This window comes from Alligator mississippiensis, chromosome 1, assembly GCF_030867095.1.
Source record: "Alligator mississippiensis isolate rAllMis1 chromosome 1, rAllMis1, whole genome shotgun sequence".
Taxonomy (NCBI): domain Eukaryota; kingdom Metazoa; phylum Chordata; order Crocodylia; family Alligatoridae; genus Alligator; species Alligator mississippiensis.
This window is the reverse complement of record NC_081824.1, coordinates 227012228-227036913: the sequence shown is the minus strand read 5'-3', so window position 1 is coordinate 227036913 and position 24686 is coordinate 227012228. Positions and strand designations below refer to the sequence as shown.

The window sequence follows — 24686 nt, the reverse complement described above, 5'->3', positions numbered from 1 at the left end:
TGCAGTGAAGCTCCCTAGTAGAGAAGCAGCATACACAGCGTAAAGGGATCTCTTTCAGTGCAGCTAAAATACCTCCACAACTGACTAACTAAACAAGTATAAGCCCTCTTCTATCAGCAAAACTGCATCCAGACTGGTGGTGTTGCTGGACAATGACATCAGCTAATGGTATGTGCTCTTTTCACACGTGTGATAGCTCTGTTGGCAAAACTGTGTAGTATAGACCAGACTGCAGTTGCATGATATCTGTTGTGGGATTGGGGTAGAGTCTACAGCTGTGGCGCATTCAGCCTAAACAGATAACAGCCTCCTCAGTAGCTGGGGTTTTGACTGTCTGTGTCTCAGGAAACAATAAAAAAACAGAATGAACCTGATATAAACCAGTCATCTGGGCTGACCTAACTATAAGGGGCAGAGGCACTGCCATGGGATCAGTTACCTAGCTTGATCCATCTGGGTGTTAAAAGGAATTTAACATCTGGGCCCAAAAGGCACAGAGGAAATCCCCAAATTCTGCTTCTCTGGCCAGCCTTAACTTCCCTGGAATCAAATGGGTTCTGTAATTTATTCATCATGCTTGATATCATCTTGATATTATGCTTAACATCCTTCCAGAAAAAGGAAGTGCTTGTTCTGTCCTTAAATGCCATAGCAAACTTCAGTAAATTCCTAGAAAAAATTTCAGACTTCTTTCCTCTGAAAGATAACAGAATTTCCTCAGAGTCCAATTTTATATTAAGGATACAGATGCTCTGACATATACCCTTTGTTCAATTACATTTTTAGTATATAATACACTGTAATGTATATAGGATGACCGGGTCTTTTGTTGTCATCTGCTCCTAGCCCAGAAAAACAGAACAGCTTCTTTGAGACATTGAAAGTATGTGGTTTACAGTCAAATGAGTGAGCAGAACAAAGATGCTTTTTATTGTAGGAAAGTGTTTTCCTTATTTCAGTGTTGCAATGTGATTTCTCTACCTAGAATTTCCAAACAAATGGCACTTATGGGAAAAGACAGGACATTTTCACTTATTAAAGGGGAAGTGACAGGCACAAAAGAATGATCAGACCTAAGAAGAGAGCCATATATAAGCTGCCCAACTTCTAAGCTCCCTCTGTCTCCCACCCCAGTCCACATGCTCTGGGAGCCAACCTATCAGGGCTGTGTGCTGCACAGGTCACATCAGCCATAACACATGAACACTTCCCCTGCCACTGCTATACTGTCTGCCTGTATGAGCATCCCCTCCCCACTGCCATGCTGAGCGGGCACACGAACACAATCCACCCTGGCTGGAAAAGGCACCTACATAAGTGTGATGCACCCTACCCCCACAGAGCCTGGACTCACCCCCTGCTCCCTGCACCTCCACCCCCCTGGGGCAAAGGCAGGAAGCAACAGATGGAGGACGGAGGAAGGAGGGAGGGAGACTCCAGCTGCTATTGCAACCAAAGTGATGTGAGGAGCAACAGCCCAGTGAAAGTTTTGGGGGACGGGGAGAGGCAACACATTAACTCCTTGCAATCAGCCAGCTGGACAACCCTACTACAGCCCATTGTGTTGGAACTGAGATTCTTGAAAAATAAATTTAAGGTCATATGTTCTGCTCATCCAGATAATGTCAGTAATGGGCCTTTTAGATTATTGCTGACATTGCCACAAATTACACTAGTCTGAAGCTGTATGAATAATTCATATTTTAATTAATTGGCTGGCCTTTGTTTGGTGGTTGAGATCAAGATGCAGCTCACCCTGGACCACTGCAGGGATTTCCACTGCATCCCCAATACTGTGAGGGCGCTGGTGAAGGAGGGCCAGGGGCCAAAGTGGCACAATGCCAGGATCTACATGTGGGCCCATGGCTTCCGCGATGCCCTCTATGTAGACGGGAGGGCAGCAGAGTTGTTGCCAGATCCCACGGCTGGCACTGCCATTCATGAGGCCCCACCCTGATAAGTCTGCCAACACCCCACAGCACTGAGGTTGCTTAGCATTGCTACCCTCAGCCTCAACTTCCACAGCTACAAGACAGGTCTCCACAGGTGCCACGTACTCTTCTTCCTTTGCGATGGGGGGTACTCAGTGCTTTTCCTGTAGGAAACCCAAACAAATCCAGCTGCTGAAGCCAACTGGTGGCTGGAGTGGGGAGACCACCCTGTTGTTCCCAAGCCTGAAGCCAAAAATCCTCCAGGCCATTGAGGTGGTGCCAGGACACCTGCTCCAGGTCCAGGCACAGGGTCTCATTCTGAACCTGCTTAAACATCTATGTCCCTGTACGTGACTCCAAGATGGCCCAGATCTACCAGCAGGTGGCACCTCTGCACCTTCAAACCTCACAGGTACCTGGTCCTTGGAGAGGACTTTAGTGTTATCCTCAAGGCACAAGACTGTACAGGCAGAGAGTGAAGCCAGGCCACCACCAACATCCTCAGGGGGGTCCTCTCAGACCACTCCCTGGTGGACACATGGCATCACTTTCCTTTTTGTTGGGGTGGAGGAGGAGCAGAGGCACCACTGCTGGTTGGATAGAATTTATATATCCATTCTGAACATTACCCAAGTCCATGCCTCTGGCATGAGGCCTGCCCCCTTCAGCAACCACCACCTTGTCTACGCTCAGGTTATGCTGCGGCTCAAACAACCAGGACCAGCCTACTGGCATTTTAACAACAGCCGGCTGGAGGATGTGGACTTTGTGGCAGCCTTCCAGGCTGGCCTGACATGAGCAGCAGCCAGCCTTCTCCTCTCCTCAGCTTGGAGATGATCAGACGTGGGGAAGGTATATGTCTGGCTCTTTTGTAGCCCCTACACCTGGGTGCACACCTGGAAGAGTGAGTGGCCAGGAAGCAGCAAGAGGAAGGTGCTAGAGCTGGAAAGGTGCCTGGCCACTTACTTGGACAACCTGTCCCTGCTCAGAGAATGTCAGGAGAGATGGGAGGAGCTGCAAGCTCTGGACGACTGCTGCACAGCTTTGCATTCATCCATTCATGGATCCAGCTCCTCTAGGAGATGGACTGCAGCTCCCACTTCTTCTATGCCCTTGAGAAAAGAAGGGGTGCCAAGAAGTACATCGCCTGCCTCTTAGCAGACAACAGGACCTATCAAAGATCTGGGCAAGCTGTGACTAAGGCTGAGGACTTTCTACACAGAGCTCTTCTTGCAAAATCTGACTCACACTGATGCCCACCAGATGGATGGACCAGCTGAGCTCTCAGATGCCATCTGCCTGATGCCCACCAACAATGTGCTGGACATCAACAGGCTGACCATGGAGTTCTACACTACCTTCTGGGATGTCCTTGGCCCAGACTTTGCCAGTCTGGGTCAAGTCTGAAGAGGATGGGGAGCTCCCCTTGTCAAGCAGGAGGGCTATGCTGACCCTTCTGCCCCTTTCAATCTGAGGAACTGTCTCCCTCCTCTGCATGAACTACAAAATGGTAGTGATGGCAATCACCCTATACCTGAAGTCCATGCTGGTGGACATGATCCACCACAATCAGATGTACATGGTGCCATGGAGGACCATCTTCAACATCCTGTACCTGTTGTGGGACCTTCAGCTCACTTACCAGGAGGGCCTGTCATTTGCCCTCCTCTCCCTTGATCAAGAGAAGCCATTTGACAGGGTGGATCACTGTTACCTCACAGGCACTCTGAGGGTATTCAGCTTTGGTCCCTCCTTCATGCAGTTTCTCCAGGTGCTGTACACCTCTGTAGAGCGCTTGGTCAAGCTCAGCTGGATGATGACAGAGTCCATCCTGTTTAGGTGGGGAGTGCATCAAGGTTGCCTGCTGTCAGGCCTGCTCTACAACATCACCCTCAAGCCCTTTCTCTGCCTCCTGCAAAATGGATGGCCATTCCATCTACTTGGCAGCCTCCTCTGCCTGGGATAACTAGGTCAAGAGCTCTGGCTTGATGGTGGGTGATTGGTGGTAGGTGGGCTCACTCCCACCCATGCTTCAGGACATTTGCTGGTATGTGGGCTCACTACTCTATCTGGAGGTTCATCTGTCCCCCAGACACTCCTCCTCACTGGAAAACTGGCATTAGCTAGAGGTTAGGGTATCAGAGAAGCTGCAGGCATGGCTGGGCCTGCTGCAGTGCCTCTCCCTTCATGGGAAAACACTGGTTACCAACAAGCTGGTCCTGTCCATGCCCTGGCACCACTTCAAAACTCTGCCTGTGCCCCTGGAGCTCCTGGCCAGGCTCCAGAGACGGCCACTGGCGTTCTTCTAACCAGGATGGCACTGGGTCTCTGCAGGGGTCCTGACCCTTCCCTTGCAGGACAGCAGGCACAGCCTGGTCTGCCTCTGCAGCCAGGTTCACACCTTCCTCCCACAGGCCTTAAAGAGGCTCCTGTATGGTGCTGGTAGCAATGCAGCCTAGAGCCACTTAGGACACGCCTTCCTCCACTGCCTCCTAGGGTCCCAGTATGACCAGCAGCTCTTCTACCTGCAAGCTGTCCCTAAGCATGACCTGGAGGAGTTGCTAGATTTCTACTGGGACCTCCTCAGGACCTGGAGGCTGGTCTCTGCCTCCAGGTCCCCAGAGCCAGTCAACCAGGCTGCTAACCTCCTCACTGAGCCCCCAGTGAAAAACCCGCAGCTGGTGGTGCTGGCAACAGAGGTGCCCTGGGTGTGCCAGAGGATGGTCCTGGCCAACATCACCCATACTGGGGACCTCCTGGACTATGGCAAACAGGAGAGGGCAGATCCTACTGTACTGGCCCAGTACATATTGCTGCCCACACTGCTTGAGTCCTGCCACCTCCACTTTGATCCCAGGGACCTCATCTGGCAGCTCTTCCACAGACCTGCCATCATAGGCATGTATATGGATGACCCCAACACCTTTCCCTTCTGCAAGCAGTGGGAGACCCTGGCACATGCCTACACAGAGTACACCAGGCTGCAGCCCTTTCACTGCCTACTCCAGAACCTCTGGCTGCACTACTCTCCTCACCTATTTATTTGTGCATTCCCCATCCATGTCCAATCCCTTTTTGCATCCAGCTAAACTATCAGCTTCCACAACATCTTGTAACGAGTTCCACATCTTAATTTCACACTATGTGAAAAAGAACTTCCTTTGGTTAGTTTTAAACTGACTACCTACTAGCTTCATTTTCTGACCCCTAGTTCTTATATTATAAGAGACAGTAAACGATAATTCCCTATTCACTTTCTCTTCACCGTTTAATGTTTTGGAAACCTTTATCATGTCTCCCCTCAAGGAGCTCTTTTCTAAACTGAATAGGCCTAGCCTCTTTAGTCTCTCCTCATATGAAAGTCCCTCCATACCACTAATCATCCTTGTTGCCCATCTCTGAACCTTCTCTAGTCCTTCTATATCCTTCTTGAGGTACGGGGACTAGAACTGGGCACGGTATTCAAAGTGTGAATGCACCATGAATTTATACAGGGGCATGATAATACTTTCAGTTTTGTTTACAGTTCCCTTTCTAATAGTCCCTAACATTTTGTTTGCCTTTCTGATGGCTACTAAGCACTGGGCTAATGCTTTTAGCAAACTGTCCACAATGACTCCCAGATCTCTTTCCTGTGTGGTGACAGCTAATGCAGAGCCCATTAAAGTGCAGGTGTAAATTGGATTATTTTTGCCCAGGTGCATCACTTCACATTTATCTACATTGAATTTCATTTGCCATTTATTTGCCCATTTTCTCAATTGTGCTAGATCCTTCTGTAGTTCCTCACAACCGACCAGTGGCGACATGTAGGGGGTGCACAGGGGTACACATGCACCCCTTGAGAGCAGCGGTGCACCCCCTGACTGTCTGCACTCGCCACTTAGACAATGGGCAGGGGGGCAAGCGGGAGCACCAGTGCCCCCCCTGCAAGCGCCGGCTGATTGCTGCAATCGCTGCAGCTGCTTCTGGGAGTGGCTGCAGTGATCAGCTGGTGCTTGCTCTCAGAAGCAGCAGCATCCACTCCTGGAAGCAGCTGCAGCCACTCCTGGAAGCAGCTTCAGCGATTGCAGCAATTGCCTGCAGCAATCAGCCATTGCGGGATTGCCCATGGGCCCCCCCACCCCACCCTGGTCAACAGGACTGGTCCCTGGGGGACCCTGATGTTTACTGCTTTCCATCCTGAAAACTGATCATTTATACTCACTCTTTGCTTTCTTTCTTTAAACCAATTTCTAATCCACAAGTGGACTTTTCCTGTAATCCCATGAATACCTAATTAAGTTAAGAGTTTCTGATGGGGGACCTTGTCAAAGGCTTTTTGGAAATCCAAATATACTATGTCAACTAGATCACCTGAGTCCATCTGCTTATTGACACTCTCAAGGAACTCTAGAAGGCTGGTGCAGTATGATTTTCCTTTGACAAAAAAAGCCATGTTGATTCCTCCCTGGCAAGTCACGTTCATCCATGTGCTAAACACTTCCCTCTTTTTATTGTTTCTAATAATTTTCCAGGAACAGAAGTTAGGTTCACTGGCCTGTAGTTCCCTGCATCCTCTCTAGAGCCTTTTTAAAATACTGGAGTTACATTGGCAACCCTCCAGTCCTTTGGTACTGAGGCTGTTTTTAGTGATAAGTTGCATAGTACAGTTAAGAGCTCAGCAATTTCCTATCTGAGCCCCGTCAGAATCCTAAAGTGAATGCCATCAGGTCCTGGTGATTTGTTACTGTTTAGTTTACTAGATCAAGTGTATGTCAACACCAAAGGCAGCTTCCAATGCCAGTGCCACCAGGGCTATGAGCTGGTGGAGGGCAAATATGAGGATGTGATAGAGTGCTGTGGAGTCTAGTGTCAGCACCACTTCCCAGTGAGGACTTGCTTGGGGGTTACAGATGCATGTGCTTTGAAGGATATGCTTCTGATCCCCAGAACCCTACAAATGCAACTTACATTTCAACCAGAGCCAATTCACAGCTGACCATGACCCACACGTACAGGGTAATTGCCACTTCCCCAGAGAGTTTTCTTTGGATGAGGATGGTCAAAAGGTCTGTGTGGCCATTGATGAGTGAAAACTACAGCATTGTGACAGGCTCTGCACAAATACACCAAGCAGCTTCAGATGAGATTGCCCTGAGGGGCAGGTCCTCACTGACTGATACACATGTGTAAATATGTGTGCCAATGATTAAGATATTTCAGGTGAGACTGAACTTTACCCACAAACAGCAGTCCCCACCCATGTACCACCAGAGATCAGCCTCCACCCTGAGGCTCTGATTGGACTCATTGGGCACGTCCACACATGCAGGCAGGTGCGTTTGCAGCAGCTCAAATAGAAGCAGTGCAAATTTGAGTCGGGGCTTTTTGCCTCGGCGCACATGCTCGGACATGCACTTTGGTGTGAGGCAAATTGTGCCACTTGGGCAAAATAACCCTGCCTGGTTCCTCCTAGATCTGCAGCCAGGGGGAGCTAGAGCCTGGGGCCAGCACCTGTGCTGTCCGCAGCAGTATAAAAAGCTGTCCTGTCTTGCCCCCATCAGTACAAAAAGCTTCCCTGTCAAGTAGCTCAGGGCTACTCACTCTCAGGAGCTTCTAGGGCCCAGCCAATTGGTACCTGGGGACACTACCCCTTGTGCCAGCTGGACTGCTGAAGCAGCCCTGAGAGTTCCCTTCTCCCTCTACCCACTGCAGCAGTCTGGCAGCGGAGGCTGCTGCCTGGCTGTGACCTGCTGTGCACCTGCCAGACTTGGATGGGGACTGCAGAGTCAGCAGAGGCATTTGCCCCTCTGGGCCAGCTGCCAGTGGACTGTGGCTGCAAAGTTGGCCTTTGTGCGGCACTACTGCCGTGTGTGCCCCCTGCCCGGCCATCTGGGCAGCTATCGCTCAGAAGATGTTCCCAAGGTGCCAGCTCTGAGCAGGCAGGGTCCTGCCACTGGCCTCCCTAGCAGGAATTCTGGTATTCCCTATTGGAAAACTGAAAAATCCCTGATAAAAAAATCCCAAAGTCACTCTGTAAAATACCCCCAAATCCATGTTCCTCCACAATTAAAACAAAAGACCACTATTTATAGAGAGAGAGAGAGAGTGAGAGACACAGAGAAAGCGATCAGTTGGGCAATATTTTACAGCAAAAGCTGTCATCCGGCACCCATAGGGAATGGGGGGTGCCGGATAACCAAATATACCAGTTACCTGAGAGGCCCAAACAGGTGTCTTTGCCTGTTTGGGCCACTGCCCCTTCCGCCGCATCTGGTGTGCCGCTACCCCACCCTGACATCAGTGTGCCAGGGGACAGGGAAGGGAGCCCTGCACAGGCTGCTTTGCCCCGGGCTGTGGGGGGGGTCGGCAAAACCAGAAGTGCCACAGTGGGCACTTCCAGTTTCGCTTTTGCCACATCAACCAGCACACTGGTTAATGGAGCATGCCGGTTTCTAAGGTGCCAGATAACACGGCTTTTACTGTATGGATATATCTACAGTGTTAAAGCAATTTGGAAGCCTACCAGCATCTCTATCATCATAATAAAGTGAATTCTAAATACCTATATGTTTTGCTGCCCCCCACAGGGGCCACAGCCCCCCCAACAGGGGCTACCACCCCCCGCCCCCTGCCCACATGCCCTACCCCCACTTGCTCCCCCAGCCCCCTGGATTGCTGCCCCACCTGGCCCCAACCTCCGACAGCTTCTGCAGCCCCCCGATGGCTGCCCCACTCCCTCCCCTGCTCTCCCAGACCCCCCACTGGCTGCCCCGCTTGGCCCCATCCCCCACTTGCACCCCCAGCCCCCCGATGGATGCCCCCTAACCCCAGCCTCTGGCACTTTAAAAAAAAAGAAAAAGAAAAAAAAAGCCTCTGCTCACCCCAGGAGCAGGGACTGTGGGGGTTCCAGGGCCTCCTGGCAGAGCCCCCCCCCCCCCCCAAGGCAGCATGGGGCAGTGGGGGGGCAGTGGGACCCAGGCTGGGGCCGCTGGGGCTGTCACCTGGCCCCGTGCTGTGTGGGGGTGGGGCCCAGTGACCCCGATGCAACTGCTACTGCCGATGAGTGCGGGTTTTTTCTTTTTTTTTTTTTTACTTGCCGGGATGCTGGGGTGGGGGCAGCAGCAGTGGGGCGGGGGGGAGCTCAGGGAGCTGGGGGGCTGGGTGGAGCAGGGATCAGGGGGGCTCAGGGGGCTGGGAGCGGGGTGGGGCAGGGATGGGGGGGTTTGGAGGGCAGGTGAGGGATGGGGCCATGTGGGGCAGGGATCGGGGGGCTGGGGGACCAGGCAGGGCTGGCAGGGGTCCGCCCCCATGGTCCCCTGCCCCACCTCCAGCCCCCCCTACCCCCTACTTACCTGCAGTGGAGCCTAGGCCCAGCTCCCTGAGGCTGGCATGCTGCCTGTCCTGCACAGGCAGGCAGCATGCTTCAGCAGCAGGGCAAGGGCGAACCATAGAGACACTCTGACTGCAATCAGAGCATTTCTATGGAGGACCCAGCCTCCAGTTGCCTTGCTTTTTTTCTCTGCAGGTTTGTTTGACACCTGGATATCCAGGGGTCTAATTTTGCCCTCTCGCTGCAAATTTGCAGCTTGGGGAACATTTTCTCGTTCCTGCACGTGCCTCTTACAGCATCTCAAAGGAGTTTGAGACGCTGCAAGAGGCACGTACGGGCTCGTCTGGACGTGCCCATTGTGGGCATCCTGTTTGTGGTCTCAGTCCTGACAGCCTGTGTGCGCCACCTTGTCGAGAAACATTGTGTTTCCCAGATAGTCATAGGTTATGAGTGTAGCAGCAATACAGAAAAGGAAATGGAACTATGCAGGGTGTTCCTCTGTTAACCAGAAAGTGAAGAGAAACCCATTCAAATGAAAAGAAAAGCTATGATTTGCAAAGCTTGGGTAGCCTAGCACAGTGCTGAGCTATTCCTATTCACCTCCTATTCACTTTTTAGAGGACAGTTATACCGTTTTACGTTTCCCTTTTTCTAAATCAGATTAATTTGGGAAATTAAAGAACTTTTTTGTCCCTTGAGTATATAGTGCCAAAATTTCTAAGAGATAAAGAGCCTGATCTGCTCCAATTACTTTTAGCAGCAGTAAGATGGAGTTTTAATTAATAGATTCCTGTGTTAGTGACTGAAGGTCTTTTGGACAATATCTTTTTATAATGTATCTGTACAGAACAGAAATTACTGCAGTCTCAGGCCAAAAACAGCAGGCTCCTAGAAACTACTGCAGTCCAGTAACATCTAAGAAATTATTAGCAGTTTGGTTTTTTAGTAGTAGGTTTTACAGTTCAGTTATAAGGCAGCATTGGCAGAGGACAAACGTAGACGCCACAACAACTAGACAAATAAAGTTTATTGTAAGATGTTAAGGATTTTGTATTTTGTAGCCCTCTAATTTCCTGGGGTTTTGGGGCAGAACTAACAATACATACAAAGTGAGGCTACCTTGAAATGAGGATATGTTTTCCTGACATGCTAGAATGATCAGACTTGTTTCAACATTTTGGAGGTAAAAGAAGATAAGGATCCTATGAATTCTACCTTTCTCAGACACAGTTAGCCCCACTGTTGTATAAACTTTGAACATGTATAAAAAGCTATTTATTTTTGGAACTGAACCATGTACACACTTTGATTTCATTACACAGCCATCTCATCTCCTCTGCAAATATTGATGTACAAGAGTTGCAAATGAAATTATACATGACTTGCAGATGCTCACTTAGTAGCATAAACCTTTACCTTACCCTTGCTCACTGTATACATAAAGTTTGTGATTATTTAGTCTTACTCCAATCCTTGCCCTAAGGTTTCATGTAGTTTAATGCTGGCAGGAGGCATCTTGAAATAAGGGCCTTCAAACCAAAATGTTTAGTGGTGTTTTATTCCATGGGTTGGACAGAATACACAACTCTTCTCAGGAAAATAAGCATAAAGGTACACACGTATGCTTTGAAAACTACACTGATGAGGACCCTTGCATTGGCCAGCCAGATTCCCTCACAGAGATGCCCAGCTAACCCTTAAAACATCTGTGAGAGGTGCAGCAGAATAAACTACTTGGAGGAAGTATGCAGTGGGTGCATAAGAACCATTTCTGATACAGGAATTGCATGGGCATAAATGCATTTATTTATTTATTGGCTTTATATGCTGCCTTTCCCAGTAACAACTCTGGAGCAAATTTATCCCTTTGTCAAAGCTCCTGCATTTTTCTCTCTGCCTCATGTTGCCAACCTTGAAGACTTAAGCCAAACTCACTAAAGAAAAAGGCCCCAAAGCTAGATTTTGAGTCACCACAAAGTGAACCTTTGTGGTCTTTATAACTTGCCTGCTGAGCAAAGTAAATAAAGCAAATAATCTGTCCAGATAAATCAGTTATAAAATCAACTAGACAGGGGGAAAGGTCCAGGAGGAAACATTATACAAAAAAGGCCTTAAAATAAATAATCCAAACAAGACATATATTTTTAGCTTATGAGTGTTAATAATAATGGTTAATGTAACCAAATATATTAGATGTACTCGTGCTATGCTAAATATATATATATTATAAGTTTCCTAAATAAATTGTCCAAAGTAGCCTTGAAAATACCACAAAATAAGGTAAAAAGAAAACCAGAGGATAGTGAGCAACATTCCAAAATGGTAAAGGCAGGAGATAAGGAAACTTCCCTTCCAAAAATTATAATTTTCACAGACATAAATCCTACCTAATTAACCCCTTCCAGAGCCATGAAAGAACTGGGTCAGTCTGGTTCCCCAAGTCTCTGTGAAACAAAAGACATTTAAATAAGTTAATCAAAGAATATTTGTTAAGGTGAACCATGCATAAATAGTGGGTATAGACTCAAAGGAAAATCAGAGCTCAGCAGATCCAGGAAGATATGATGCCATGCTGCATGCCATCTTCTTCTTCCCTCCTGAGTCTCCCCAGGCAGCATAGGTGAGGGACTATCTAAGGTAGCGAGAATGCACTGCTGTGTATTTGTATGCTCTGGGAGTGTAGGCAATAAAAGGTCATGCTGTAGACATATCTCTTGCCTTTTTGATCAGTAGTCAACATATTAGTATACTAGAATCCAGGTAACACTAACTCCTGGAGAGGGGAATGCCAGTCATCTCTGGTCATTATAGCATTTTCTTCCTAAACTTCTCTCCGTCATTCTTTCCATGTCCCACCAAGGCTTCTGCCTCATTCTTATTCACCTTCTGTCCTTCTTGTTCCTCTCACCCCCACACATTTCCCCTTACACTCTTCTTACCCTTCTGTCCCCTGTCTCTTTAACATCCCTCTTGTATCCCAGCTCCATTCCTATGCACACATTTACTTTCTTTCAGATACACATTTATCCTTCCTTCCACATTTATCTTCTTTCCCAGTTCCTCCTCATATTCAATTGTTTCCTATAATTACACTGTCTGTCTCCTGTATAAGGTTCTGCCATCTTCCCTGAGGCCTTTGCTTCCTTTAGGAAACATGGAAAATAGTGGCCACTTTTGCTGAGGGCAGCCTAAAGCACTTGTATGAACTGTAGGATAATATAAGTGATTCTTCAAGCCATCATTCATAAAGATAGCTGCACCCAATGAAGACAACATTGATCCTTTCAATACAGAAATGTTCACTGTGATTGTGCCTGTGCACAGTGATTCCTCACAGCCATGGTGGCTGAAGGTACAAGGCACCTCAATCATCTTGACGTCTCTTCTTACCACTTATGCCTGTGAGACAAATCCCTGTAGTGTCAGCTTTTCTGTCACCTGCAAGGTATTACTATGTCTTGTTCTATGTACTATGCAAGGTATGTACTATGGCTTGTGCTACCTTATCCATGGTTAATTCATTACATTAGTGTATTTATTGGTTTGAAAAATAAAAAAGTTTAGATAGAAACACATTACTAACCCCACTAGAGTTAACTGTCCCCACACTGACACAGGGACACATCCTTCTGCTCCTAAGTTCAAACTGACCACCAGCACAATTCCAGGATTCAAGCAACTCAGGAATGCCCCTTCCCTGGTGGCCACATCAGATGCCCTCTATACTTAGGCAAAGGGTAGGTGCAACATATTTCAAAGTGTTCACTTAAAACCAGAGAATTACACTCCTCCAGCACACCGTGAACTATGAACCACCCCTCCAAGTAACAACAAACCCAGTACTGGACAATCTGGTACAGACCAGCCTGGCCCTGAGAAGGTGAACTTAGATGGGTGCATGAGTGCTTTCCTGGCACTGACAGGCACCTCAGCACCAAAGCAATTTTCCCAGTTTGTGGCTTTAGTGGAGGGACCCAGATCAAAGTCCCTGATTCTAGACAAGCTCAGGAAGGCAATTAAAATACCAGGTTCATCCCACAATCTACCAGTAATAGCTGTTGTGAGAACTCCTTCCAACAATTGACTCAGAAGATGGGCAGTTCATATGCCCAGTACCTTTGTACATTTATAAAAAAGGGCTAAGTATAAGTGGCCCATGTAGTCCTGGGGCAGCAAGTCCATGACTCATATAAAGAACATAGAACCAGTTGATGGCATCTTCTCACCATGCCATGACCTGAGCTCCTGGTATCTTGTACTCATGTTCCTGTGTTTATAATTAGCTTTCCTTTAGGCACACTATCCTGTGGAGTTTGGTATTAAATCTGTATGTGCCATGACAGTTGCTATGTCTGTCTTTGTCCAACACCATGCCCATTATCTTGCCCTGCAAGAGGAAAGGGCATGTGCCAATTTTCCCATCAGTGAAGGGATGAGCCTTTCCCCAAACCTCCAACTTATGTTATTAATTTGCTAAAGTGAAATATTGTGCTTCTGGAATGAATGGTACAGCCCATCTCATATCCTGATCAAAGCCCAAAGTACCACTGCCATAAAATATTGATGGAAATCACCAAATATTTTCCTACATTTTTCAAGCAAGTTTCTCTGTAGTTCATGCTCCACTCCAACGTGGATCAACCCAAAACCAGCTTCATAATTAGTTTACAGACTGGGAAGCAAATTATGGGTGTTGCTATTGGAACAGGCAAATCCATTATTACATCCATTTGCTGAATTTGTTCAAGCCTTGCTCACCATCTTCAACAGTTCTGGCTGCAGGTGTATGGTGGAAGCTGCTTTGTTTTCCTGCTCACCTCAGCTTGGTTATGGACAAAGACTGAAATCACCCAGTTATTTGCCTGTGAAGGAAGAGCTAGCAGGAACTGATCCATATGCTCTCTGCACACATTCCATTATTACTATGCATCAGTTTGATGATTATTTTCATGAATGCTGTCAGTAAAAAAATACATGTATGACAACCCATTGGTTCCCATGCCATTATGAATCGATGCAGGGGGACATAACACAATATTATCTAACTGAAGGAGAGGAAAATTCATTGAATGATAGAATCCAAATTATTTATAACCCCAACCTGCTTAATTCACAAGTTACTGAATAAAGGATGGTTACTGTTTGCTGTAGCTTTTATTGCAATGGATTTCACCTTTCTGATCAGTGGAGAATCTCAGCAATCCCACCCAGCTGTTTGCTGAACCTCTGTATACCCTGAATGCTCCGTAAGCCCTCAGCTTCTTGGTGGTGGGGGGTGTAAAGAACCTCACCCTGCAAAACATCTGGACTCTGCTGTACTATACCAGCAAGCCTGGAGGAGCCTGGTCATCTCCCTGTGCCAAGAAGCCATCAGTCTGTGGGTCTGAAATATTTGTATCATTTTGTGCCAGTAGTTCTTGGCCTTCCAAGCTTCAAGGATATTCTGCCAAACTGGATCAGCAGAAATCTCTCCAAAAACCACCCGGAGTTGCTCAGTGATTGATTATTTAGATCGACAACTTGCAGCATGCATGCCACAAGTGGCACAGGCAAGCTTTGTATGGCATGAGGCAGTCTGGGAAGGGGATAGGCAGCACAGTGACAGGGTAGGAAGCAGAAAGCAAAACAGCCAATTAGGCAGGGGAAGGGGATCAGAGTAGTACTTGGATAGGGTTCAGGACTAATTTGTGGCATGCCTGCCAAGAAGGTTGGCCCCAGTGCTTCAAATCATCTTCTACAGATGAGCGTACTCAACAAGAGACTGGTTTGTGATGTAGCACAGCAAATGCCAGAGATTCTGCTCATGAGGAGGAATCAAAGTCCCTCACAGATACTTTTTTTTGTCCCTTGCTCACTAGACATATGTACATAACTTCAACTGCATTAACCTAGAATTCCCAATCCAGTGCCATCTACTGGCAAAGACAGGGCACGTTCATTTATTAAAGGGAAAATGAGTGAAATAAAAGAATGATCGTCTTCACAGAACCAGATACAAGCAAGTTATCCCTTAACTGACAGCAAGTGCTAATGCTTTAAAGGGCTAGGTTGGACCCTGATAGTCTTTTTAAAAAGCTGGGCAGTGGGAGAAGGGAGAGCTGGGTCAGCTGTAGGGAATCCTCCCCTCCCATCCCTACTTAGCTGTGCTGGGTGGGAACTGCACTCCCGAGCCACGCAAACAGGCCCTGCAAACAGGCACGTTCTTCGGGGGCATGCCGGAGTTTGCACGGGAGTTCACGCAGCGGGAAGAGCAGGAGGGGCCTGAGACTCCACGTGTTGGAGCCGGCGGATTCAAGCAGAGTCTTCAGGTGAGTGCACATGAGAGGGTTTTAATGGGGGTGGTGACTCGGAGTACAGCCAGGGACCCTGCCATGATGCTGTCTCCCACCTGGGGCTCCTCTGAGGCCTCTGTCCAGATGGAGTCTTTGGGTGAGTCAGCGGCATCCAGGCCCCTTGTCTGCAGGGGTTGTCTGGTGGGTCCTCGGAGGCCCAGGGGTAGCAGGAGGGCCAGGAGTCCCCTCACCTGTCCTAAGTGTGCCCGGATTGGGGCCCTGGATGGGTAGATGAGGGAACTTCAGGCAGAGGTGAGCAGGCTGTGGGGTATCAGGGCAACTGAAGATGAGATTGATGGCTACTTACATTCTCTGCAGGACAAGATGCCTGGTAGAGAAGCTGCGAGGGAATGCCCTGAAGCAGATGCTGCTGAGTGGAGGATGGTCACCTCTGGGGCCAGACCTCTTGCCGCAGAGACAGCTCCCCCAGTTGGGGAACAAATATGAGGCCCTGGCTGCACTGGAGGAATGTGCAGTGGGGGAAAGTGCACTGGAGGGGCCTGCCACCATCACTGAGCAAGCTGAGGGCCAGCCAGGTAAGCAGAAGAAGAGGCACCACGTCATTGTAGTGGGCGACTCCCTACCAAGAGATACAGAGGGACCCATCTGTCATCCAGATCCCACGGCATGCAAGGTCTGCTACTTGCCTGGAGCCAGGATCAGGGATGTCACAGCGAGAATTTCTGACCTCAGCCAGCTCTCTGACAACTATCCCATGGTCCTCATCCATGTGGGAACAAATGATGCGGCCAGGAGTAGTTCAGACCATTTCATGAGTGACTACAGGGCTCTGGGGACCAGGCTTAGGAAGACAGGGGCACAGGTGGTCTTCTCGTCGATCCTCCTGGTCAGCAGTCGCAGTAGGTATCACGTCAACTGTGTCAGAGAAGTCAACCCGCGGCTTCGGAGTTGGTGCCATCGTGCAGGTTTTGGCTTCCTGGTCCATGATCCGCACTTTCATGCAAGGCACCTCCTGGGACACAATGGGATTCATCTCTCCACAAAAGGTAAGAGTCTCTTTTTTTACAGGTTGGCTGACCTCCTACATCGGGCTTTAAACTAGGTTCAACGGGGGACAGGGAGGCAAGAGATGGAGAGAGTCTAGAACATACAAACTGTGAGACATGCAGCAGTACCCCCCTGGTAAGTACCAAGGGGCCCTTTGGGCATCAGAACGGGGGAGGCACCAAAGGCACCATTCAGAGGGCTCAAGTGCCTCTATACTAATGCTAGGAGCGTGGGGAACAAGAAGGAAGAACTCGCACTCCTGCTTGCAGACAATAACTTTGATTTAGTGGGGTAATGGAAACCTGGTGGTACCCTACTCATGACTAGGCAGTATGCATTGAGGGCTATAGGTTGTACAGATGGGACAGAGTAGGGAGGAAAGGGGGCAGGGTTGCTCTCTATGTAAAGGAGCATTATACATCTACCCTAATCAAAATGGGATCAGAGGAGGAGAAAGTTGAGACATTGTGGGTTAGGAAACACAGAGGTCAAGGGGAAAGGGACTTGGTGGTGGGGGTCTGCTACAGACCACCACACAAGGAGGAAAAGCTAGACTTGAAATTCTTGAGGCAGCTCTCAGAGGCCGTACAGTCAAGGGACGTGGCTGTCATGGGAGACTTAAACTACCCTGACATCTGCTGGGAGGAGCAGTCAGCCAAATCCAGCTGTTCACGTAGGTTCTTACCCTGCGTGCAGGACCTTACCTAATGCAGGAGGTATATGGTCTAGGGGGAATGCCTTACTGAACTTGGTGTTGGCTACAGGGGATGACCTGGTAGGGGAGCTATAGATTCGTAGTCACCTTGGGGATAGTGACCACCAATCAATCGAATTCACCATACGGCATAGGGTGGGTAAAATAACTAGTAGGGTAGAAATGCTTGACTTTAGGAAAGCTAACTTCAGTGTGCTTAGGAGTCTAGTCAATGACATGCTGCAGGATAGGCAAGATGGGAGTCCAGGAAGGATGGTCGCTCTTAAAGGAAGCAATCCTTCGGGCGCAGAGAGAGATGATCCCAGTATGAGGGAAAAGGAAGAAAGGAGCCAAAAAACTTCTTTGACTAAACAGGGAAATCCAGGGGAGCCTAAGGGCAAAAAAGAAGGCATACAGGTGGTGGAAGCAGGGGGAAGCTATCAAGGAGGAGCATTCCTACTTGGCCCGCACTTCCAGGGAAGCAGTTAGAAAAGCCAAAGCAACTACAGAGCTGAGGCTGGCAACACAAATTAAAGACAACAAAAAGTCTTTTTTTAGGTATGTAGGGACTAAAAGGAAGGTGTAGAGCAGCATAGGACCCCTAGTGAACAAGAAGGACCAATTAATGACAGACAGAGGGGACAAGGCTGAGCTTTTCAATGAGTTTTTTGCCTCAGTGTTCTTGAACAAAGGTCAAGGTAAGTCTCCTAAAAGGTTCTTAGATGGGCATCAGAGGGACACCAGCCCACCAACTGTCAACGCTGACTTGGTGCAGAGTCACTTGGATGGACTGGATGTGTTCAAGTCAGCAGGCCCGGATGAGCTGCATCCGAGAGTACTGCAGGAATTGGCCGGTGTCATAGCAGAACCACTGGCACGGCTGTCTGAGCGCTCGTGGCGCTTGGGTCAGGTCCCAGAGGGCTAGAAACAGGCCAATGTGGTCCCTATTTTCAAGAAGGGGAGGAAGGAGGATCTGAGCAATTATAGTCAGTCTTACCCCCATCCTTGGAAAGGTCTTTGAAAAGATTATGAAGGATCACATTTGTGGGAGTCCAGCGGGAAAAATAATGCAACAGGGAAACCAGTGTGGTATTAGTAGCAGGTAGATCATGCCTGACCAATCTGGTTTCATTTTATGACACGGTCATAAAACACTTAGATGCAGGAGTAGAGTTGGATGTCATTTTCTTGTATTTTAGCAAGACCTTCAATACAATATCTCATCCCAATCTCATAAATAAATTAAGAGGCTGTGATATAGATGTTTACATGGTCTGGTGGGTGGCAAATTGGCTTAGCAGTCAGACCCAGAGAGTGGCAGTGGATGGGTCAGTATTGACCTGGATGGATGTGGGTAGTGGGGTCCCACAGGGTTTGGTCCTTGGACCTGTACTCTTCAATATCTTCATCAGTGACTTGGATGTGGGCGTGAAGTTTACTCTGTCCAAGTTTGCGGACAATACTAAATTGTGGGGTGAAGTGCATACTCCGGAGGGTAGGGTATGATTGTAGGCAGACCTGGACAGGTTAGAAAAGTGGGCAGGACACAATAGGATTCAGTACAACAAGGACAAATGCAGAGTGCTACACTTAGGATTCAAAAATATCCAGCACACCTACTGGCTAGGAAGTGACCCTCAGCAGCACAGAAGCAGAAGGGATCTGAGTTATAGTGGACTCAAAGATGAGCATGAGTTGTCAGCGTGACGAAACCATCAGCAAAGCTAACTGCCCTTTATCATGCATCAGCAGATGAATGACAAATAGATCCAAGGAGGTGATACTTCCCTTCTATGTGGCATTGGTCAGACTGCAGTTGGAGTACTGCATCCAGTTTTGGGCACCTTACTTCAAAAAGGATGTTGACAGACTTGAGAGGGTTCAGAGGAGAGCCACGTGTATGGTCAGGGGCTTGCAGGACAAGCCCTATGAGGAGAGACTGAGGAACCTGGACCTCTTCAGCCTCCTGCAAGACAAGGCTGAGAGGTGATCTTGTGGCTGCCTACAAATTCATTAGGGGAACGCAGCAAGGGATCGGAGATGCTCTGTTCACCAGGGCACCTCTTGGGGTAACAACAGTCACAAACTGACGAAGTGCAGATTTAGGCTAGATATCAGGAAAGACTTCTTCACAGTAAGGGTGACCAAAATTTGGAATGGGCTTTCAAGGGAGATGGTGCTCTCCCCTACCTTGGGGGTCCTTTAGAGAAGGCTGGATAGACATCTGGCTGTAATCATCTGATTCCAGCACTCTTTCCTGCCTAGGCAGGGGGTCGAACTTGATGATCTGTTGAGCTGTCCCTAGCATCTATGAATCTATAAGGCCAAATGTTCTGCTGATCCAATGTGACACAATAAGTATCAAATAAAGAACATTTGATATTTCTGTTCATGATGACACATTGAAACAAAGCCTTGAGTCTGCAAATTACCATAATTAGTTTTCCAGGTTAGGTTCACTGACCTGTAGTTCCCTGCATACCCTCTAGTGCTTTTTTAAAATACTACTGGGGTCACATTAGTGCAGACAACTCTCCTACAAAGTGGGGTGTTCTTAACCTCCTGGACACAACTTCTGATCTGACACATCCTCACCCCAGCACACCCCCTCTCAGCAGGGCTTGTCAGATATGTTCTTTAGTTCCAGCCAGGCTGGGAGTTGTACCTTTAAGAGAAGCTAGACAGGAAGTTAGTGGGAGGGACTGCAGAAGCCTCTGCTCTGTTATATATTTGCAACCGGTTGCTGACTACTGAGGATGGTTTCCAGGCACCAGAAGCCCAGAGTGATTCCTGAACACTGCACGGACAGAGAGGATGTGACCTTAACCCTCTTGACATGGACAAGGTAATCTCAGGTCATGCTATTTAACCAGATTTTTCTTAGTAGTATCTTGAGGGAATGGAAATGTTCTTCTATCCGCTAGATGGACAAGAGGGGGTGAAGAAAACCAGATGTGAAATAGGACTACAGTCCCCAGTTCCTTCTCCAGCTGCCTGTGCACAGAACAGACAGCTGCTTATCAGCTTCAAAGTGTTTACGGCTTTTGAGTTTAACCACAAAAAAATTACTACAAATGCCTCCTTGAAGACGTGCAGAGATGCTTTGGGTTTCTGATGCTCTCTCACTTGATATTCTACAGAAAAAGATTTGACAAGAGGAAGGAGTGTCCTTGAGTTGAGGAGGAGGTAGGTGTTAGTGAAACACATTACTATGTGTCAGAATGTGCTCCAAAGCTGAAGAGTCTCACAGAAACAATGTGATTCTGTGCTGCTCTATAATACACAGCTGCATCCCATCTCAACAGGGATTTCCTTGTTTTCCAGACAGGAGGGACAGCTGGCATCCTTGTAATAATTTGGGCACCTACTTTGAGGGATCACTGAAGTTTCCCATGCTTGCCTCAAAAACCAAAACAAGCAACAGTGAAAACTCTCATTCTCAAACTCACTCAGGCTAGACCAGATGGGAGTCCTGTAGCCACATTATGGTCAGTTTGATGTCTCGGTACCCAACATGATGCTGAAGCTCTTCCTTGTTCTGGTAGGTGCAGTACAGCTCAGGCTTTCAGCTCCCACTGATCCACAACCCGCAAGGGTCCTCTGCATTAAAAATGACTGCTTTGTCATTTTCTGGGGGCAGAAGCAGTTCTCTGAAGCCAGAAAGGTATGCGAGGGGAGCAACGGGCATCTCTTGATGATGAGATCTGTGGTGGAAGAAGATGTCATCTCCCTGATGCAGAACCAGAGTGCCAGCCTATGGATTGAGCTGCAGCTTCCCCAGGACTGCACAAAAGCCTCCCAAGAGCCAAGTGGGTCTCGGTGGGTCACGGATGATGAAAGCCCTGACTATGTCATCTGGAAGCTCGATATCCCTATCTGCAAGAACCAGTGTGTCACTGTATCCCAGGACCTGAGTTGGGAGGAACGGCAGTGCGACTTCATGGCAGATGGCTTCCTGTGTGAATACAACTACCCCGGCACATGCACCAGGTTGTCTGCAGGGGCCAGCACTGCCATGACCTACACCACCCCCTTTAAGGCACAAGACAGTGACCTCCTGGCCCTCCCTCCCCAGACCACAGCTTCAATCCCAGCACTGGGCTTGGAGCTGGTCTGCACAGAACACAGCAGAGGGGGCATGAGATGGAGCTCTGGTCTGCCTGGGGCCTGGCACTGCAAGGTGGAGAATGGAGGGTGCGAGGGCGTGTGTCACGAGAAGAATGGACGCCTCTCCTGCACCTGCCCTGATGGGTGGAAGCTGGAGGCAGACAAGCGCAGCTGCTCTACCTCCTGTGCTGGTGCCCCCTGCGAGCATCTCTGCAACCCCCATGGTGCTGACTTCACATGCATGTGCCATAAGGGATACAAGCTGGCCGAGGATGGCATCAGCTGCCAGGACATCGATGACTGTCAAGTCAACCCACATATCTGTGACCAAGTATGCATCAACACTGAAGGGGGCTTCCAGTGCCAGTGCCACCAGGGCTATGAGCTGGTGGAGGGGAAATGCAAGGATGCGATATATTGTCATGAAACAAGATGTCAGTAAAAATGTGAGGATGTCCCCAGTGGTTACAGATGCAGTTGCTTCAAAGGTTATATCCCTGACCCCCATAACCATGACAAATGTGTCTTACATTGCAACCAAAATCAGTGCCCAGCAAACTGTGACACACACAAGCAGAATGTATGCTACTGCCCTGAAGGGTTTGTTTTGGATGAGGGTGGTGAGAAGACTTGTGTGGACATTGATGAATGTGAAATGCAGCATTGTGATGGGATATGCACAAATATACCAGGCAGCTTCAGATGTGATTGTCCTGATGGGCAGGTCCTCACTGACCCATACACATGTAAAAAAGGAAGTGATGATGAAAACATTTCAGGTGAGACCAAACTTTACCCACAAACAGCAGTTCCCACTCATGAACCACTAGAGGCCAACAGCCTCTACCCTGGGGCTCTGATTGGTATCATTGTGGGTATACTGTCCATGTTCTTGATCCTCATAGCTTTCATCTACCACCTCATCAAGAAGCCTTGTGCTACTCAGAGAGCCCTGAATTATACCAGTAACAGCAGTATAGAAAAGGAAGTGGGACTGCATCACTTTAGCCTAGGATGTTCCTTTGCTAATCGAACACTGTAGAGAAACCCACTAAAATGAGACAGAGTTTGCAGTGAATGAGTGGCTTAGCGCACAGTGCTGAGTCATTGCCAATTTCCATCTTTTTTAAATATAGATTTATTTTATTTTCCCCTACTGCTGATGCTGCATTACCTGCAGGAAAAAGAACTTTTTTTGTGCTTTGAGAAAATAAAGCCAAATATTGCTAGGAATCTAACAGCCCAAACCTGCTCCATTTGACATCAGTGCCAGCAAGATGGAGTTGCCTGGGCTTGTGATTGAATGTCTTTGGGAATATATCTTTCTATTTTGTTTTGTACAGACCATGGTATACTAGAGTCCTGGTTAATAACCAGGCGTCTTTTACTTCAGGAGTCTTGAACTATTTGTATAGGGAATCTTGTATTACTACCATACTGTCAAGAATAAAAAGTATTAGTTTGCTCAGTTTCCAGCACTTAGATTTTACAGTTCAGGGATACGAAAGCGTGGTCAGATGAGTATTGTCGTGTGAAATGATAGATGTGGAAAATTTTTGACTTCCAGCTAGTTGTGGTTAATGTTTATCACTAAGGCATTGAGGAATTGTATTTTATAATCCCCTGATATTTATTTTTTAATAGAAATAACTGCAAGTACCTACAAGGTCAGTCTGATATACCAGAAACTTCTTTCTCTTTTTTGTAAAAGAGAAACTATTTTTTCAACTTTTTGTAAAAGAAACTAAAGGAATTTTTTATTTGAAATCTATCTGGGTATTTATTTATTGAAAATGTACCCTACACACACTGGTTTCATGTGTAGCCATCTCATCTCCTCTGTAAAGGTTGATGTTTATAAAAAATGTACAAAACTTGCAGTCACTCAGGCTTTCACGTCCCAGCTTAGATTCTTAACACCCTCCATGTTTCTGAAATGGTTTTGGCTCTGTTCCTATCCTTGCCTGCAGGTTTCATGTTCTTCAAATATCGGCAGAAGGTTTCTTGGATAAAAGACTACCCTGCCCTCCAAGCATAAATGCTTAATGCTGCCTTTCTCTATGGATCTGAAAGAACCAAGAGATCCAGTAAACATGAAGACACACACACATTCTCTGAAAAATATGTCAATTAAGGCCCTTCTTTTGTCTGCTCACAGCCCCTCACAGAGGTGCACAGCCTGCTGACTTGCAGAAGATACAGCAGAGTCAGTAAGTTGGAGATGGAAAGAACATGCATACGGGCCACTGATGGGTTTGTAGTTGCACAGGCAAAAATATAAAGGTTGTGGGGGAAATTCCTCCCAGTCTCAGTGCCAATTCTGCTGAACTGTCTCTCGGCCCCAGCTCCTGGAGTGGAGAATGCCAATCTATTGCTGTCCTGGACACTGTGGTGCTGTCCTGACCTTCTCTGTCTCGCTCTTGTTCTCCTTTCATTGATCTCATGCTTCCCCTAACATTTCCTCTCACACTCTGTCCATCCTCTCCCTTGCCTCCTCACATTCCCTCCTGTCGTCCCTCCACTGCTCTTCCCACACACCTTAGACATCTCTACTTTCCTTTCACATTCACCTTCCCTCCTTGTCTGTCCCCATATGTTTGCTGCCTACAGTGACAGTGTCTGTCTCCTGACAATAGAAGGGCCCTTTATTTTCCCTGAAGGCAATCTGGCCTCATTCCCCTCAGAAATCATGGGAGATAGCAGCTGTCTTTATTATGGGCAGCCTGCTGTATGTGGTTAGACTGGTGGGCAGGAGTCTCTGAAGCCAATGCCAAGCAGGCAAGCATATTGCTAATGGGAGTTGGTGGTATTCATGGCTCTGGGAAATTAGAAGGGGAAAACTGGGGACTGACAGCAACAGCCAAATCCTGTGCTGCCTCTTGGAAGTGGTTTGCTCAGCGCTGCTGCCCACTGAGTCAGAGGAAGTGGGGAACCACAAGGGTCAGGGTATGAGGCCCTGGGTTTGAGCGACTGCTCACAGAGGAAGTCCCCCTCTTGGTACACATATGTTAATGCACACAGCTTCACATCTTTGGAAAGTGGTCGAGCTTGCTGGGGTTGCCAGCTCTGTTTGAATCTATTCCGGGAGGTTTCATCACATGACATAATGACATTAATAACTGATCAACTGTACTGTACTCAGGAAGGCAAATGTACATTACATTTTAAAAACCCACTTGACTACTGTATAAATTGGACTCAACACTTAATATTTATTGTAATGAATGCCCTATCATTACTCACATGAACACCCGTGCAGCGGCAGGGCGCTGGCCGCGGAGGTCGCCCTGCTGTACTTG

At 48.0% G+C, this 24686-nt stretch overlaps 1 protein-coding gene across 3 annotated transcripts; it reads left to right on the top strand.

The window, feature by feature from the left end:
* Positions 1–22856, top strand: LOC106738222 (thrombomodulin). Of its 3 annotated transcripts, XM_019491026.2 has the most exons (4): positions 2–168; positions 15897–20466; positions 20605–20821; positions 20921–22856. In XM_019491026.2, the coding sequence occupies exons 3-4, from the start codon at positions 20795–20797 to the stop codon at positions 21827–21829; spliced, it is 936 nt and encodes a 311-aa protein (XP_019346571.1). In that variant the 5' UTR covers positions 2–168; positions 15897–20466; positions 20605–20794; the 3' UTR covers positions 21830–22856. The 3 variants fall into 3 exon arrangements, 2 of the variants coding, with proteins under 2 accessions (XP_019346571.1, XP_059576223.1); XR_009458929.1 differs by lacking the exon at positions 20605–20821 and having other exon boundaries at positions 1–168; positions 15897–20125; positions 20826–22856; XM_059720240.1 differs by having other exon boundaries at positions 3–168; positions 20605–22856.
* The last annotated feature ends 1830 nt before the right edge of the window (positions 22857–24686 follow it).